Source organism: Perca flavescens, chromosome 3 (assembly GCF_004354835.1).
Source record: "Perca flavescens isolate YP-PL-M2 chromosome 3, PFLA_1.0, whole genome shotgun sequence".
In the NCBI taxonomy this organism is placed as follows: Eukaryota; Metazoa; Chordata; class Actinopteri; order Perciformes; family Percidae; genus Perca; species Perca flavescens.
Window position 1 is genome coordinate 12979431 of NC_041333.1, and position 18486 is coordinate 12997916.

Genomic DNA, 18486 nt, shown 5'->3' on the forward strand with positions numbered 1-18486 from the left:
GTGTTTTTATACAGCAGCAGTTAATGTGGTGTACACCGCAAAAATATGTGAAATCATACAAATTATTTTTATTCGTAGCTATGCGTATGAGAACAGTCTGGCTGTAGTTATGGTGCGTTCTTTTTGTCCACCGAAGTCGATTTACGAGTCGTTTTCCGGAGTTACGAACCGGAAGTTGCAAAAAGAACGCCACCGAGGTCGTATATACGACTCGTCAAGTCGTCTGAACTCAGAGGACCCCGAGTTCACTTTCAAAGATGGCTACGTCGTGCATCACACGTCGTAAACACTGTGGTTTTCTACAATTTTAAGCACTTTTGTCTTTGTTGTAACCAAATGAAGAAGTCGTACACATAGCACTGTATACTGCTACCTATAGGCATGTCGCTACAGTCTTATTATGAGTTAAATACGCCTAATTAGTTATTTTGTAGCTTGTGCAGCTGAAATTGGCTAGAGACGCTCGGTTGCTATATGACAACAATGGCTTTAAGCCGAGTCTTGAGCAGAAAGCAGAGCAGTAGCCTAACGTTAACGTTAATCAAAACTTAATTTTCATGTATCAAACTGTGAAATATATTTGTGTAATATCTCAATAACTGGGTGAATAGAATCCTAAATGTTACTAAAAATGTTCAACAGTGACAATGTGTGTCGGTGCCCCAAGATGACACAACTCTCCATCATCTCCCATCAACATATGTTTCCTTGCTTCTTTATTGAAATGACCTCCTCCATGTGTCTCACTTTCTTGCCTAGCTGTCTTTCTCCTTTCCCTTTTTTAATGACTCTCCTCTTTTTTTCACACAGGGGAATGGTCATCACCAGGTGGAGTCTCACATCAGAAAGAAACTGGACTCTCTACTGAAGGAGTCTCAGATCGGAGACAAGGAAGATACAGACAGTTTCAGCATCCGAGCTCTGCTCCGGGCTACGCACCAGGGCCTTCAGAAGAACCTGCGGCAGGTACCACCCCAAGGCAATGTGTAGAGCTACACTCATCATCAGATGAAGAGAAGGAAGACGGGGGGGGATAGTTACTCAACCAATCACAGGTCAAACACACCTACTGAACACATAAAAATGGACAGTCAGGCAGGACCTCCTCAGGCCAGTCTAGAGGGACTGCTGTGTTCCCACCTCGGTGGTGTTTCATCCAAAGTGTGGCAAAACACACCAAAAGGGATGAGAAACTAAATGTCTGCAGTGTTACTTAATATTTAATTTCCCTGCTTGCCTCTTGTGCTATTTTTAGAAGCTTCAGTTTCCTGACAGCCATTTTAATGTACTGGGTGTTGTGCATCGGAGTTTCCTATTCTCTTTATTCTACTCCTTCTTTGTTGGTGATTCCCCTTCACCTCATTCTGTCTCTAAAGTATTTTCTCCTCTCTGTCTTCCTTTCTGTAATTTTCCTTCTTCAGTTTCTCTCTCTTTTTTATTTCTCACCCACTCTCTTCTTCAGCTGCGCTGTGCTTTATTGGCTAATGTCTGATGCAGCCCCCCCAGCTATTTAGCTTTAGGGTTTACATGTCTCGCTGGGCACTAATGTGGTAGTGATTAGATTTGCATCAAATGATCCACACACAAGAATGTAAACAAGCCCACACACACACACACACACACACACACACACACACACACACACACACACACACACACACACACAAATATATAAAAAAGAGTCTCTGAATGTGTTATTCTTGTCTCTAGAGCTCCAAAGGGGTTCTGAAGAAATCCCAAAGCAGATCCTTCATCACGACGCTCAAGCAGAAGGTGAGGAGCATGGAAGGGACGCTTGCTCTTTTTCTTTGCTTGATTCTTGATCTATTCTTGCGAGGTCTCAAATGGCAAATTCAGGTTATTTGGTAATGAAATACTTCAGTACTTCATATCCCAATAAATACAGAACTTTAGTTCTCTCCTTTAGATAATGTTGATTGGACAGCATCCAACTTTCTATTTACCGACACCAGTTTTGGGGCCTGACATACCAAACGGGCCCTAAAGAACGAACACTGTTCTTTTAATTGAAGAAAAAAAGTCGCACTAAATAGGTAAAATCCCAGATTTTCTCGGCTGTACAGCTACTCAGACAGAACTCCCTCACCACGGCCTCGGCTGTTGATTGAGCGTGTTCTCTGTAAAAACCGACAAAAGCCAATGGTGCTGGAAACACCACGCAATATAAGTGAAGGCTGTTTTTGTTGAGGACAACTAACTGAGGTGACTACAATGGCTGGGCCATGTGCTTGGATTGGAGACAGATTGCATCCCAAAGGTTGTTCTGAGATAGACTTCTCTAAGAAAGACAGGGAGCCTGGAGCTTTGACAGTCACTAGAAATAACTACACCTGTCAGTGTAACTTTACTATTCAACACACAGCAACAAAAAGTACAGCCTCCAACACTTCTCTAAAACAGTTAAAATAAAAACAGAACATTATAGCCTTGGTGAAGGCAGGACTTATTGCATGGCTATGTCATTAGACTGCATTAAAGGTGCTGTAGGTAGGATTGCGAAGATCCAGGACTTAGCCAAAAAATGTGAACATCGACAACTTCTCAGTCCCTCCCCCCTTTCTGCTAAAGCCCAAATGGTCTCCTAAGCCACTCCCCCCACAATTGAGAATGAATGTGTGTGCATGAGCAGTGATTGACACGCAGTTAGACACCCTCCCTGGCCCTGATTGGTGCATCTGAACAGGGAACTGTGGATTTTTACAAATGGCACTACAGGCTGGAGGTGGTGCCAGAGGAGGTGGATTATTTTTTTTAATTACCTGCTTCATGTAGTTCTACTGGAACATAGGGGTCAGTTTAAGCAAATATATATATTTACAAGTCTTACCTACTGCACCTTTAATCTTTTTATTTATTTTTTTAGTTCCCATTAATCTGGCCAATGAGTGTATTGTTTAAACATGATTAACTGATCTTCACTTATGGGACGCAGAAATGAAGCCTCCTCACTGTTTTCCTGAAGATAAATCTCCTGTAAAGTCCTACATGAGAACATGCATTTACAAAGCACCATTTGTAGTGTTATCTTCAGCCTGTATGAGGTAGCAGGAGGATAATTAAGACTGCCACATTCTTCCAATTCCACACTGCAGATCAATGCAGTGACAATTGTGCGTTATTCATACAGTGCTGCTCGTGAGTATAGGAACCCCTGCTAAAAAAATGAATGCCTTAATTGAAAAAAATTAGAAAAATCCAACCTTTGAGATTGGCATGGGGTACTTTCCATGAAATCATCTCTCAATGCAAATCAAACCAGCTATTAGGCTAACTGAAATAAAACCATGCCAATCTCTAGGTGTGGTGAAGGGTATGTGATGATGTGGGGCTATTTTGATTCCAAGGGAACTTTATCAGGATGCATAGTATCCTGGATCCATGAAATAACTGGCCTTTAAAAATAAAGATATGCCTGTCTCTATGGGAATTTAACATAGGGGTGTACTTACTTATGCCCCCCGTATTTTAAGGAAGAACATTTATTTATTTACGATACATTATTCATTCACAAAGAAAATTGGTGTCCTTAAAGGTTGGACTTTTCCTCATTTTCTTAATTAAGGCATTAAGATCAATTTCCAAAAGATGATTTTTTTTTTTTATTCCTCTTTTTAGTCAACTTTAGCATGGGTTCCTATACTCATGAGCAGCACTGTATCTGTGAATTACACATGCAGATCAAAAGCATGTGCTGTCATGCTTTAGTTCCTCTCTAAAGTCTATGTTTTTCACTCAGTGAAATTGGTTAAGATGTTTTATTTTCCTTCAAGTTTTCTTTTGAGACAGTACTTCAATCTCATTTTACGGTATTATATAGATTTGGACAATAAAGTTGTATGTGTGGGTGTTTTTGTTACATTTCTTCTACGTTCCCTTATTTTTATGCTACTATTTGCCACTCTGAATTTCTTTTTCTATCAATTTGCTTCATTTTACCTTCCTCTATCCTGTCCTCTGTTTACCCACTCACATCTCCTCTTCATTCTTTTATGCCTCCCTCTTTGCATATTATGCATCCTCCCACGTGTGTATATATATGCGTGCATGCATGGGTGCATGTAATCTGTTGGCAACCGGCCTAAACCCTGTAATTACTGCGACCCTCATCCTCTCCTCAACTCCACTTTAGCCCCAATAGAGATGTTGCTTCTCTCAGAAATAAAAGCACACTTCACAAACTACACACTTGCTATAATTACATACGTTTTGCATGAAACACCCACCAGCATGCACAACCAGACACTCAAACTGCCTTTATTATTGTGTGTGTGTGTGTGTGTGTGTGTGTGTGTGTGTGTGTGTGTGTGTGTGTGTGTGTGTGTGTGTGTGTGTGTGTGTGTGTGTGTGTTAAATTTATATATTGTGTGTTTCCATTGTCCAGAGGCACTCCAAATCGAGGCTGTCGTGCCAAAGCGTGGACAAGGAGGAGGACATTCAGGAGAGTTCTGGGAGGGAGGCCGGAGGACAGTTCAATAGGTGACCTTTGACCTGCCTCGCTACAACACTGACAATCCCTGACAGCAGGGAGGTTTGATAGTTGCTGACTGCTGGGTGTATTGAAGAGTAGTGCTATGCAAACCACTACGGCTTATGCAGTCATTTGTGTGAGGGAAAGAATAATGGACTTCAAGCCCAGAGCTACCACTGGCAGTAAAGAGAGGGAAGCCTAATTGGTTTTGATTCATTCTTCTTTTATGTATCACCTTTAACACATTTACAGTAAATGAAGGACAGCAGGAATGCTAGGCTGTGTTCACTCTGCGAGCCTTGCAGCTATATCATGACTTGCTGGTTTAATGTATTGAGTCACTTTACTGAACTGACTTACAAGTGCAAAACACTAAAGACCGAACACCCATGAAAAATACAATTGAGTTGAAGATTAGAGGAATCACATATAGGGCCCTATTTTAACAATCTGAAACGCAAGTATCAAACGTGAAACGCAAGTAGCTTTGTGGGCGGATCTCGGGCGCTGTTGCTATTATACCGGCGGGATAAATGACTCTTGCACCCAACGCAAATCTAAAATGGTTTGGTCTGAAGTAGCTAGGTGTGGTTTGGGCGTAATGTGCAATAAACCAATCGGAGCGTAATATCTAAGAGCAGGCGCACTTGTTTCATGGCGGATTGCTATTATGACGGCGGATTTGCCTGGCGCACCCGCGTCCACCTGCTCCACCAAGAGGGCATCGCGCATTGCCACTCCTAGACCAGATCCCGCCGGAGTGTCCACTCCCGCCGTAGTTCAACATCACGTCTCCTTAAGTCCTCTAATATTTCCTCATTTATGTCATCAACACATTCATGATTCATGGAAATGTTGTTTAAGACACAACAAGCCACAAAGAATGCTGCGACTTTTTGAGGACTGTATTGTAAAGTGCCTTCTGACCTATCCAAACACCTGAAGCGCATTTTCAGTAATATTTTTCCTTGTAATTATGTATGGTAGACTAGGTTTTTCCTGGTCTGTGGCGGAATTGTTTTCTGAAACTGCAAAATAGCACCAGGGAACGTTTGTCCCTGAACACCTCGCAAATACATTCCCTAATTTACCGACGAATAAAAGTCCGCTGTGCGTCGGGTGCAAAATAGGAATAATACATGTCAGTGTACAAAGGCAATTGCGCTGAGTGCAAGATAGGGCCCATAGTGTTATCACACAGCTCCAGTGGCTCACAGCAGTGTTTATTATAGCATAATATCATCAGAAAAAGATGATGAAAATGTTATTCAGCTGTGGCTGCTTCTTTTATTCAATATATTATATTGAGTTTTGCTTTGACATGAAATCCATTCTCATGTGACCAGTGGTTGCAGAATAACATAATTTATTAAGTAAAAGTAGCAACACCACACTATAAAAATACTCTGTTACATGTTAAACTCCTGCATACAATATTTTACATTAGTGAAAGTACAGTGGAACTGGCAACAAAAGTGACTTGGAAATATCAAAAATGGCCATTTTGTAAGATGACCCCTGCTGGCTATATTTGATTATTATTTTTGATGCATTAAAGCACAATAAATAACACACTATTCCTAATAAAAAAAGGAAAAGTTGAATCCATAACTAATAAATTATCCATAATTATTATTTGTGGCCAGAGTGGCAGTGTTCAAAAGTCACACAGCACACTGAAAGTTGTAGTTGGTCAAGGTGGGGCTGACTTTAACTGCTTTTTATACTTTTAAGTAGTTTAACCTATAATCATTTTATAAACCGATAAAATATTTTTGTTAATAAAGTCTTAATAATCTTAAAAGTAATAACTGTAATTGTGATATAAATGGAGTAGAGTAAAAAGTGAAATATTTCTTTCTGAAATCTAGTGGAGTAGACGTATGAAGAAGCTAAAAATGGAAATACTCAACTAAAGTAACTAAAAGTTGTTATATACTTGAGTAAATTTACTTTTTACTGCTACTGTCACTTTGTTTGAATTGGGTGGTGATGAAGCAGTGGATTTGACACATGCCTTTGCTCTGGGAGATCTGGGTTCAATTCCCACTGCGATACATCAACCAATGTGTCCCTGAGCAAGACACTTAAGCCCTAGTTGCTCCAGAGGTGTGGCCTCTGACGTATGTAGCAATTGTAAGTCGCTTTGGATAAAAGAGTCCGCTAAATGACATGTAATGTAATTGCACAGACAATATTCCACCTGACTGTCCCTCCACTGAAAACCTCCACAGCTGCTGTCCTCCTTCCCTCAAGTATGAGTATGGAGTCATAATTTTTTTTTGCAATGGAGTAACATACAGTAAATGTCTTCTCTCAGTGCCCTCAGTAGTATCAGTATTGGGATACACGTTCCTTTGCCACAAATTAGATATTCACATATGAAAGAGACCCAAATCACAATTGAAAGTGTCTTCTTTCTTTCACAGTTATTAAAACTGATGTGATTCACTAGTTTTATCTGCACCTTGAATATATCCCAGTTTTCTTTCACACACATTGTTTGTCCACCTCTGGCTCGCTTTTCCTTCTTGTTTGTGCGTGAGCATTGGGCAGGAAGTATGGGAATGCAGCTGTGTTTCTCTCCCTTGAGCGCTCGCTGCGTATAAAGCCTTTGTCTCTCTTTGTTCTCCCAGTATCTGGTTGCATATTCATACATGCATGTCACAATACAGATTCCTAAAAGCATGTGTCTGAGTGGCTATGTGGATGTCTGACTGCCTTTGTGCATGACTGTGTGTGTATGTGTGGAATCTTGCTGCACTACATGTGCTCTGGTCCCCATGAAGCTTTTTGCCTTTGATGCTCTTTCCTGCCGTTTGCAGGCTGCCTCACTGATGGACAATCCTCTCTTGCCTTGCTTTGCTTTTGCCACTCTAAATTCGTAAGCAGCTATATGAGTGTGTGCATGTCTTCCTACTTTACCTGTCTCATATCTTTACTGTACATGGTCTCACTCACTCCCCTCTGTCCTCTCAATTGTCTTCTGTCATCTGGCAATTGTTGTAGGGGAGGAAGGAAGAGGAAGACGATGAAACTGAGTCGAGATCTGTCAAACCTGGTGGTGTTCACCAACTCTGTTGCCTCACAGGAGTGTCTGAATGAAGGTGAAACACCAAACAAAGCTCTGACACCTTTACACACACACACACACACACACACACACACACACACACACACACACACACACACACACACACACACACACACACACACACACACACACACACACATTGCAATCTTTACCTCCAGGGTGCAATTTGCCAGGGAGGATTTCCCCCTTTCTGGTCTACATGTACCTGCCTCTGCTGAATTATTTTTTTATCCCCAGTGGGGACAGAATGTATCCCCCCCCCCCTCAGAGACGGTCCTTTCGGGGGCCATGGTAATTGAGTTAAGCCAGAAAAAATGAGCGTCATGCAGCACTGACAGTTAAATTTAGGGACCAAAACAACTCGTTAAGTTTAGGAAAAAGATTGGATTTAGATTAAAACCACTACCAAGGAATGAACAAGCGTTTCCTGTGTAAAGGTATTTTGTTTTTGCTGCATAGTGAAGGACGCTGTGTTTTATTACTGTATGTTGACACCATGTTGTGCTATTTCATTTTAAGATTATTTTCCATTGGATATTGAAGTGCATAAGTGTTCTGGCATTGCTGGCCGAGTGGCGCTATATCCATGGTATTGGAAGGGGGATTTTGTTTGGTTGTGCACGATTATAAAAAAAAAAAAAAAAACAAGTCACAAATCGCACGCTGTTTACCTCTGAGACATAACCCATGTTTCTTTTCAGGTACTCCAGGTGATGTTCTGTCATTCAGCGAGACCAGAGCCCAATCTCTGGTCAATCACAGAGCCGAACAGTTCCTGGCTTTTAACCAGAGGCAGCTGTCACGGATTTATCCCTCAGCCTATCGTATCGACTCATCCAATTTCAACCCCCAGTTCTACTGGAACGTGGGCTGTCAGTTGGGTAAGACAGCTGTCTAACGCTCTAAGCTTTTGACCTGTATGGAGGTAGTCTGTTGATGAAACCAGGTGTCTTCCCTTTAGCCACATACCTGTCATAACACATAAATTGACACTGCATACCAAATGCATGCACACATGCATTTCCTTTGTGGCCGGCACACTACCCATTTCACTTAAACACATCACATTGTTTAGTTTGCCAGTGGTCATGTGTGCAGAGACTAATTGGTATGGAGTGTGAACACTAACTCAGTTGTGCAAGTTATGTGTGTGTATGGTTTGTATTTGCATGTAGTGTGTGATTGAGTGTGCAAGTTTAGTTGTAGGGCTACAGCTGGATCAGGAAATTGTGAGGATTAGGGAGAAATACATACATAAATAAAAAGTAGATACACTCTTGAAAAGGAGTCAGAACAGAAATATTTTTATCCATTCAGAAATGAGCAGTGTTAGGAAATCCAAGATCCAAGGAATCCTTGCCTGTCCCAGCCAATAAAAAAATAAAAAAATGAATCTGTTAAATTCAGAGAGCAATATTGAGCTCCCAGTTGCGAAGAAAAAAAGATAAATAAACGCCAACCACTGATCTTAATTATCTTTGAAACAACTGTGATTCTTCCTTTTAGTTTCTGCTGGTTTCCTTTCTCATCTGGTTTTTCTAATTAAGGTTTCAAGGTTGTATTTCCACACATCCTTAATGAATGAAACAAAGAGGAAGATTTGGTGAATGCAAAATGACTTTACCTGACAAATCAGTCTCCTCACATGATTTTTGCTGCAGACTATTGAGCATCCTCAGGGATTTTCACAGTTTACTCCACCAATATCTGGATAATAATCAGTGTTCGAATTATCTTTTTGTCTTCAAGGGGGTCTCTCTATCTCATAAAAAAAGTTGGCACACCCTGCGCATAGCCTAACAAGGCTATACAATTAAATAACCTAGGCGCGAGTGGCACTTTTGCGCAGTATGCACACAGCAGAATCTTTTGCCACGAGTTCAAGTCAAGTCTCTGGCTATCTGATCTTTCCCATAAATCTTATGAATTCAAAGCATTTCCAGACTAGGGCTGGTCCGAATACCATTTTTTGAGCTTCAAAGCTTTGGTAGTAATGAGCATCGAATATTCGAAGCTTCGGAGAGAGGGGGCTGAACATATTATTATCTCTAATAAAGGCAGGAATCTCCATGTGTCTGTTTGTTTGTTTGCATTTTGATTATTTTGAGAACCTTTCATCCAAACGACTTCACAAGGGAGCGCAGTGTCGTATTTGGTGCAATATAGATAGACAGGCCAGACGCGTTCAGAATTAAACTTTTAACCTCTCAAGGATCACCGTCTCGTCAACGGGACACTTTGTGACTGGGGCGTCGCTGTAACCTCGATAAAACTTCCACTCATGATTGTTTTTATTACTTTAAAGCATTACATCTTTACAATATACAGCCATGTACACAGCGGTTACAAAGTAACAGAAAATAAAACAATTCAGCCGTAATCTGCGCAGCCAAGAGTGCATGCATACCTGTTTTTGTAGTCCTTTCAGCAACAAAGTGGTATTTTGACCAAAACTTGATTTTCATAAATCCCCAAGAGTCCAAGGAAATGTAATATCCAAGCTTTATATTCCAAAACGATCTCTTCGCCTCACAATGTTGAAGTTTCTGTCCAAATCACAACGGAAAAACGTGAAACAGTTTTCCATTTCCGCACTTGTTATCTCCGCTAGCTTCTCTGCCCAGCTTGCTAAATGCTCGAAGTGGGCGTCATTGTGTACCGACAGTATCTTCTTCTTCTTTTTAGTTTATTGGCGGTTGGCAAACCAACTTAAATGTGCATTACCGCCACCAACTGGACTGGAGTGTGAACGAGAGATAAATGCAGAAAATAAATAAACCAAAATAAAATTAAATTAAAAATTAAAAAAACGAATATTCGAATGTCAAATTTTCAAATCGAATACCAACCCACCGAACGAATATTTGAATATTCGGGTCCAGCCCTAGTCCAGACAGTACAGTATTAAAATCAGTTGTGGAATAACTTTATGGGGTCTACTTAACACATCCCTCTAGCCATCAGACCTGGTGAAATATTAACCTAAGTCTGTCACATTATATGGATACAACTATAAAGATACAATGTGCCTGTTCCCAGCATTAGCACAACACTTTGCCACGGTTAGCTTGTTACCTGTGATGATATCATATATTCTAAATGTAACGTCTTTCATTCAAAAAAATGTCTAATGTCGAAGTGGAAATCAAGAGCATAATAGCAGCGCCACACAAGTTACAGAACAACATGCATCTCAACATCAGTCCAAATTACACACAATAAGCAGTTTGAACTCACTGATGTAATGCAATTTATTTTCTAAGCATTAGTACGTTCAGTAGTAGTCCAGTGCGAGAGAGACCCGACTCAGAGGAGGAGAGGTTAGCGAGGCCAGCGTCTCCACGGCAGGTGACAGTGCGCACGGATCCGCTGCGCCACGCATAATGAAATAGTAAATAGGACTACAGTAACAGAAATATGTGCAGAATTAAGACCCAGTGTTTGGTGGACCGGGTACACCTTGTTCACTTAATAGCCTACAAATCATCCACGGGATCAATTACGCATCACATGAGTTTGCCCCCCCAACACAGCGTTTGTTCCTGGGGAGGTGGATCAGTGCGTCCTGCCTCCTGTGCGCCATGGATTTCTGAGCCTCAGCAACTACTAACTATAAAGATATAATTTGCCTGTTCCCAGCATTAGCACAACACTTAGCGATGGTTAGCTTGTTACCTGTGACGATATATGCTAAATAACGTCTCTTTCACATTAGCGTGTGAGTGACTGACCTGCTTGGGTGCGTTTTGAGATGCCTGATGAAGTCCGACGTTACACCTTGCACGTAGCTGTTGGCTTACTTCCACTGTTTACAAAGTTATTGAAAACAAAACTAATGACAAAAGCAAGATCACTTCTTCGGACTTGCAAGTGCTGTGAAATCGATCGTATGCGGTTTGCTCACGTAGCCTAGTGGTGTGGTGGTGAAGTGCAGTCATGCTGCGTTCAGGAGCGTAGGGTAGGCTCAGGTCTACGTAGCCTATATTTTAATTTAACATCTTTAATGGTAAGAGATCGCACAGGGATGGATAATGAGCGTTGATTAAGATTAAATTACAATGCCACATATGGCAGACACCTTCAGATATGAGAGACCCCCTCAGATTTTTGACTTTGGTGCTTTCATGAGCCAGTCCTCATTCTATGGGAGCTCGGCTCCCTCTGGCTCCCACGTAATTCGGACACTGTAATTAGAAAAAATAATATCCTACGTGGGCAGGTTTAGTGACAGTAGTATCTAAATAAATGTTCTTTCTTTCTTTTTCAGTTGCTCTGAACTATCAGACAGAGGGCAGGATGATGCAGCTCAACAGAGCCAAGTTTATGGTGAATGGAGGTATTGGCTACGTCCTCAAGCCCCCTCCCATGTGTAAAGGTATGGCAAGAAATGGACCGCATGCACACAAATAAGCACCAATACATACATACAAAATATTTTTCATTCATACAAATAAAAACTGAAGCACAAATCAGTGGTTTTTAGTTTGGATGTATGCAATAATAAGTTATAGGCTTAGGGACAGCACAGGTATGTGTAAGAATGGAACCATACTGGATGACACCACATACATACATACATACATACAGTACATGGGGTTAGGGAACTGTAAATGTGTAACCTATATATTATTTTTGCTATTATTACTATTATTATTTTCGTTTACTCTTTATTTTCCATTTAAATAAAAACCTTTTACACTACAATATATTTTCTATGCGTTTGCTTCATTAAACCTACAGTATATGACATTTCAATGCAAATGCAAGAAGAGACAAGCCTTGTTTTTATTGGTACACAATTACAGGAAATAGAAATAAGTGATACATTTTCTTTAATTATATACATATGTATAGATAGATTATATTGCATATATTTTCCTGTAATTCAATGTGACATATTTGCTAACCTTGGAAATTTTGAGATCCCCACTGAATCTGAAACCCACTGTATGTTTTTCCGCACCACATGAGTTTATAAAGACAATCTCATCTCATTTGATATTAGATATCCAACTAAGTCAGCTACACAACAAACCGGAGGCATGGATGTTTTTTCACGGCCTTCCTGCACATGTACTGTATAGTTTAAGATGCAATGCTTATTGAGAGGATACAAAATGTGTGCTCTCTAGTAGGCGTGAATGTAACTGTAACCACAAGTCAAGTCAACATTATCTAATAAGTTACAGAGATGTGTGTATATGTTATTTTCACCGTTTATTTTGCATATAAATATTGCACATAATGGGAACAAACAATAATGAAAGAGAATTGGATTTCAGGATTGAGTGATGGCATAAATCAAATTTCTTGCTCTGCTTTCTTTCATTCCCTCCAGGCTCCTTCAACCCATTCTGTGATGACCCGCTTCCAGCTTACCCCAAGAAGCAACTCGTTCTCAAGATCATTAGTGGACAGCAGCTGCCTAAACCACCAGACTCCATGCTGGGGGACCGTGGAGAGGTATAAACACACCAAAACACTCTCTCTCTCTCTCTCTCTCTCTCTCTCTCACACACACACACACACACACACACACACACACACACACACACACACACACACACACACACACACACACTGTGCACTCACATTCTACATCTGTCTCTTTCTCACACACACACATTCTACACACACACACACACACACACACACACACACACACACACACACACACACTGTGCGCTCACATACACACACACACACACACACACACACACACACACACACACACACTTTCTACATCTGTCTTTTTCACACAGAAAAACACGCAAGTGCACACTATTATGTTTGACTACTCAGAAATGTTCAACTTGCTCTCGTCATAAAATAAAATCATAATTTATTTTTCCCCTTTCTCCTCTATCAGATTATTGATCCATTCGTCGAAGTGGAGATTATTGGCCTGCCAGTTGATTGCTGCAAGGAACAGACACGAGTTGTTGATGACAACGGTTAGACACACACAGATCAACTTGAACATCACAAACTCACTGAACCACTGAAGAACATGTCATCAACGGAAAATTGCTTAAAATGGCTGTAATAGATATTTTAATAACAATGTATCAAATGACAATGTGGAGACAATGTGAAAGGGGTCGCTCGTAGTGACGAATCTACAGAGAATGATCGAGTTTCAGCTCATTGTTTAGCTGTCCTGTTTTGGTTCACTCTCACCGCTCTCATAGCATCATTTTCAGCCGCAGCAGGAACTGTTTTCAGTAAAAAAGCTCTAAAATCCCACGGTACACTACCTGCTTAGCACCAAACAGGCACAGTCATTCACTAGCTGGTAAACATAGTGGAGGATTTAGAAACTAAAAAGACAAATATTTCCCTTAGGAGTTGGTAGAGACCTAAAGCAGAGCTAAACAAGAGTGAATATTGGACTTACATTCACCATATCCATTAAAAGGTGATGATATGTCAGTGTTGTGTTCACGACTTGTTTCAGCTGCCCCCAAGTGACCGTAAAATTAGTTATTGCAGAATTCCAGTCGATTTCAACACGTAGCTGTTTGTAAATTTGGAGTGCTGTCATTAGCCAGAAAAACAAAAACAATCGGTGTTGCCTTCACCGTTTTATCCTCCTGCTACAGTTTGCCCCCAGGAGGCTTGAAACAGGGCAAGTTTTAAACGTGCTTTTAGCCTCTTAACATGTTTGAAATGTCATTCCAAGTGCCTACCCATGTGAAGTGATTCCTTCCGAGTGAACACAGTGAATTTGTCTGCAGTAGATGTAAAAGAAATGCACCAAAGTCGCGCTAATTCAGCTCTGTTTAGTTCCGGTGTTGAGACGGCAAGACGAGTGCATCAGGATCGTCTGCAAACTACAACACCGAAAAAAGATACAAAAATATTTTCAGAAATAGGCATATGCTTATTTTTTTAAAAGTGCTGTAGTACAACTAGCAGGAGACGAGTTCTAATCATACCTGCCAACACTCCCGTTTTTCCCGGGTTTCTCCCGTTTTTTTAGCCCTATCACCCGGACCCCTCCCGGTTTGTTATTTCTCCCGGGAAACTCCCGTAATTTGCATGGCGCAAACTTTATAACTTTATAAATAATTGGACCAATATGTTTTTCTAATGTTGACCAGTTGCCAGATCTTGTATGAAACACATCCTATTCACACAATCCACACACCATATACAATTTTCAACCTGTTTGTCGCCTCAACCTGGCAACCTATAACTTAGTTGCGCATGCTTTGCGGATAGTTCAGACCCGAAAGCGAGCCGATAAAAATGGCAGGTGTTCTGCAAAGAAATCAAAATATAGCTGTAAATTTCAACAGTGTTGGGTGCAACAATTTACATGCATCTTACCTAGTCATATCGACAACCTCCACGCTTTTTGTAAGGTGTGTTGCATTGATTTTAATGTAGTGCACTGCGGGAAAAATGACATTACCCAGCACATTAAAACACAGCGGCACCATTGTACAGAAGAGGCAAACAACAGAGCTACGTGTTGAAATCGACCGGAATTCTCCTTTAAAATGTACTTTTAATCTAAGAGCGTGTAGCCTTTCCCCTTTTTAGCTTCCTAGCTGCTGCAATTCTTTTACTTCTAATAGAAGACTGACTAGTTCCTGTTGGTGGGTAATAAATATTTCATGTTTTATCTAGCCAGGCCTGCATATTTTTGACAAACAGTAGTAGAGAATATCGAGAAGAGAACCCAACAAATAATATTTACATTTTTAAATCAAAAATAGTTAATGGATGACCTTCTAATCTGCAAATATGTTTAATACATGTCTAATAGCTTTCCATTTCATTTCTCTTGTGTTTTTCTCTAATATAACATAACCAAGACTGTTGGCGTGTTAAAAATAGGCTGTCAAATTATTTCAAGGTACATCCATGAAGCGGTCTCTGGTAAATTCTGTATTTTGTATGGGGTCCTTGGCTGAAAAAAGATTGAGAACCTCTTGCATAGAACAAAACAGGGGGTCCTGATTCAGCTCTCTGTTGGTAGTTTTACAATATAAGTTAGAAAGATACAGTCCAATCTAATCTAGCTCTGAGGGCTCTGATAATTTACAATGACCTAATCAAGGACTGGATAAATGTGGCAGCCACACTTTTTACCTCATCTGTGCCACATACTATATTTATATTACACTTTACATGCTATGGAACATATATGCTATGGAACATATATATATATATATATATATATATATATATATATCTCATGTCATAATGAGTGCCATCATTCCTAAAAAAAACAGCAACAAAAAAAGCACAGCAGAGATGAAACAATGCCATAGTCACAGATGCTGCATTACGGATTTTGGGTGGTGGAGCACTGCTGGGATTACAAATCTGATTATTTAATTAGAGGCATACAGGAAGCAGAGCAAAGGGGTCTGCTGGTGTCACCCCTAATGTCCCCAAAGAGATATATATCATTCTTTAATGATATACATTAATGATATACTGATGAAACACATCCTAATTATAATGAACATATATGTGTATGTTTTCCTCAGGTTTTAATCCAGTATGGGAGGAAACTCTGTCCTTTACACTTCACATGGCTGATGTGGTTTTGGTGCGCTTCCTTGTCTGGGACCATGACCCAATTGGACGGGACTTCATTGGTCAACGGACAGTTGCCTTCAGCAGCTTGATGCCTGGTCTGTGCAGAATTCCTCAGTGTTTTCAGCTTTATTTGAGAAAACCTTTTGTGTGTGAATGACATTAACGTTAAGAGGGGGCATAGTTTGTTACTACCAGTTACACTCATTATAGACACAAATAAACAGACTCACTCATTCACTCACACTTAAACACACAATTTCCCTTATGGCTTTGGCAGTGCTATGGTTATGGGGCACATTATCTTGTGTCTAGTGAACCATGCTTTGTTTGATTTGTATAGTAAAAGACCTGTGGCGTGGCGGGTTATTTTTTGTTGTTTACATCCATTAGAGTTGTGCCTGAACTCCTGATGCCCTCTCTTTAGGCAACTACTTCGCAATTACCAGTCTGATAACAGTTGACATATTTCTTTGACTCACTCTATCACTCACTCTCTCTCGCTCACAACAGGTTACAGACATGTTTACTTGGAGGGGATGACTGAGGCTTCCATCTTTGTGCATGTGTCAGTGCATGATGTCTATGGGAAGGTAAGTAGTGTATAGTGTTTATTGTAGCATTGACCCTAATTTGTCAACTGAGTTAAAGCAACAACAAAAAAACATGTTTCTTTCAACACATCAATCCAGTTAAGCTCAATCCTTTGTCTTTCTAGTGGAGTCCTCTAGTCCTGAACCCCAGCTTTACCATAATGCACTTTCTAGGATCTAACAAGGTATCCTGATGCCCTGAGGCTCTGTGTGGTGCTGCATGAAACAGCAATGCATGATGCAAAAGTGCAGTTTGTGTTCAGCCGTATGTCCAATGACTTGTTTGTGTGTGACATTAAACCACTGAGTCAAACATTTTGCTAATAAGGGCATTTAAAAATAAATAAATAACTGTGGTTGTCTCATTTTCAACAAAGATGGAATAATTTGCAATGCAAGCATGCATGCATCTTTCAATGGTGTCTTGCATATTGCGTGTTGTGGTAACTTAAGGAGTAAGGGTGCCATCTGCAGGCAATGCATTTAAAAGCATGACATTGTCAACATTTGCTGTGAAACAAGTTCAGTATGTATGGAGGATATATTTATTCATAATTCAAATTGAAAGTCCAAAGAGAAAACGAAGCGTTATCAAATTAAAAATATTATTTTACTACTCATCTAGGAAAAATCATCCATCCATCCATCTTCGTCCGCTTATCCGGTGTCGGGTCGCGGGGGGAGCAGCTCCAGCAGGAAAAATCATGCCATAATTAAATTTAAAAAAGAAAAAGGAAACTGAAAAAGCAAAATTGAAATGTAAAATGATAATTAGAAAATGCAAAGTTCAATGTAAAAAATGAAATTTAAAATGCAAAGCTTAAATATAAATGCTTAAACTGAAATATTGAATGACAGAAACATCAAATATGAAACTCAAAATGTGAAATGGAAAAGCTTAAATAGAAATACTTAAATTAAAATTTCAAATAGAAAAAAAGAAATAATTTTGCACTTAATAATTTTCAATTTTCAATTTGAAGTTTTATCTTTTGAATTTTACATTTGGTTATTGCCTTTTGACATTTTAAGATTCTCCATTTCTATTTCTATTTAACATGAAGCCTTTTCATTTTGAAGTGACACTTGTCAATTCAAATGAGGAGGTGTGGCACAACGGCTGGTGGGAGGGGTGGAGACTTCCAGCTGACAGCGGGGTCTCTGGCTTCACTGGCCGGCCGGCGAGTAGACCATGTCGGCCGCAACTAGCTGGCTTGTCACGTTAGACTGGAGGTACTCAAGTCCGTCAATTTTCGTCCACTATTTCACCACTAAATTCACTTCGGAGAATGTTGTAGGCAAGACGGATCGTTTGTTTAAACATAACAACACAACCTGTGGTTAACTGCATTTTCGGAGTTTAACTCACTCACAGACACACACACACACACACACACACACACACACACACACACACGGCCACAGCGCAGCAGGCAGAGGGAGAGATACCCGTTTCTCTTCGACAGACTTGTTTAAATGTAGGTCCGCTGCAACTCTCAGTTCTTTTAAATCAAGGCTGAAGACCTTTTCTTTTTGGGTGACATGAATCTCAAAACTCTGCATCAAAATTATTTATTTTTATTCAAGAATTCATCTGTCTGCCATTTAAACCCAAAAATACAATTATTATTAATACATTATGAAACAAACAAAACAAACACAATGACTACTCGACTGCAACAGGAGAGCACCCTGCTGCTTTAGATATCGACGTTTGGGCATGTTTGAGAGTACTGAACACAGGTTTAGATTTCTGT

General features: G+C 40.1%; 1 protein-coding gene across 2 annotated transcripts in view; it reads left to right on the top strand.

The window, feature by feature from the left end:
- plch1 (phospholipase C, eta 1) overlaps positions 1-18486 on the top strand; it is a 71891-nt gene that overhangs the window by 46833 nt on the left and 6572 nt on the right. Inside the window, exons 12-22 of one of the 2 annotated variants that reach the window (XM_028574647.1) lie at positions 811-966; positions 1711-1773; positions 4403-4497; positions 7499-7596; positions 8285-8464; positions 11851-11958; positions 12922-13046; positions 13453-13537; positions 16088-16234; positions 16650-16729; positions 16855-16914. In XM_028574647.1, the coding sequence (XP_028430448.1) occupies positions 811-966; positions 1711-1773; positions 4403-4497; positions 7499-7596; positions 8285-8464; positions 11851-11958; positions 12922-13046; positions 13453-13537; positions 16088-16234; positions 16650-16729; positions 16855-16914 (1197 nt within the window). The remainder of the gene's footprint in view (positions 1-810; positions 967-1710; positions 1774-4402; positions 4498-7498; positions 7597-8284; positions 8465-11850; positions 11959-12921; positions 13047-13452; positions 13538-16087; positions 16235-16649; positions 16730-16854; positions 16915-18486) is intronic. The other variant, XM_028574648.1, reaches the window with a different exon arrangement.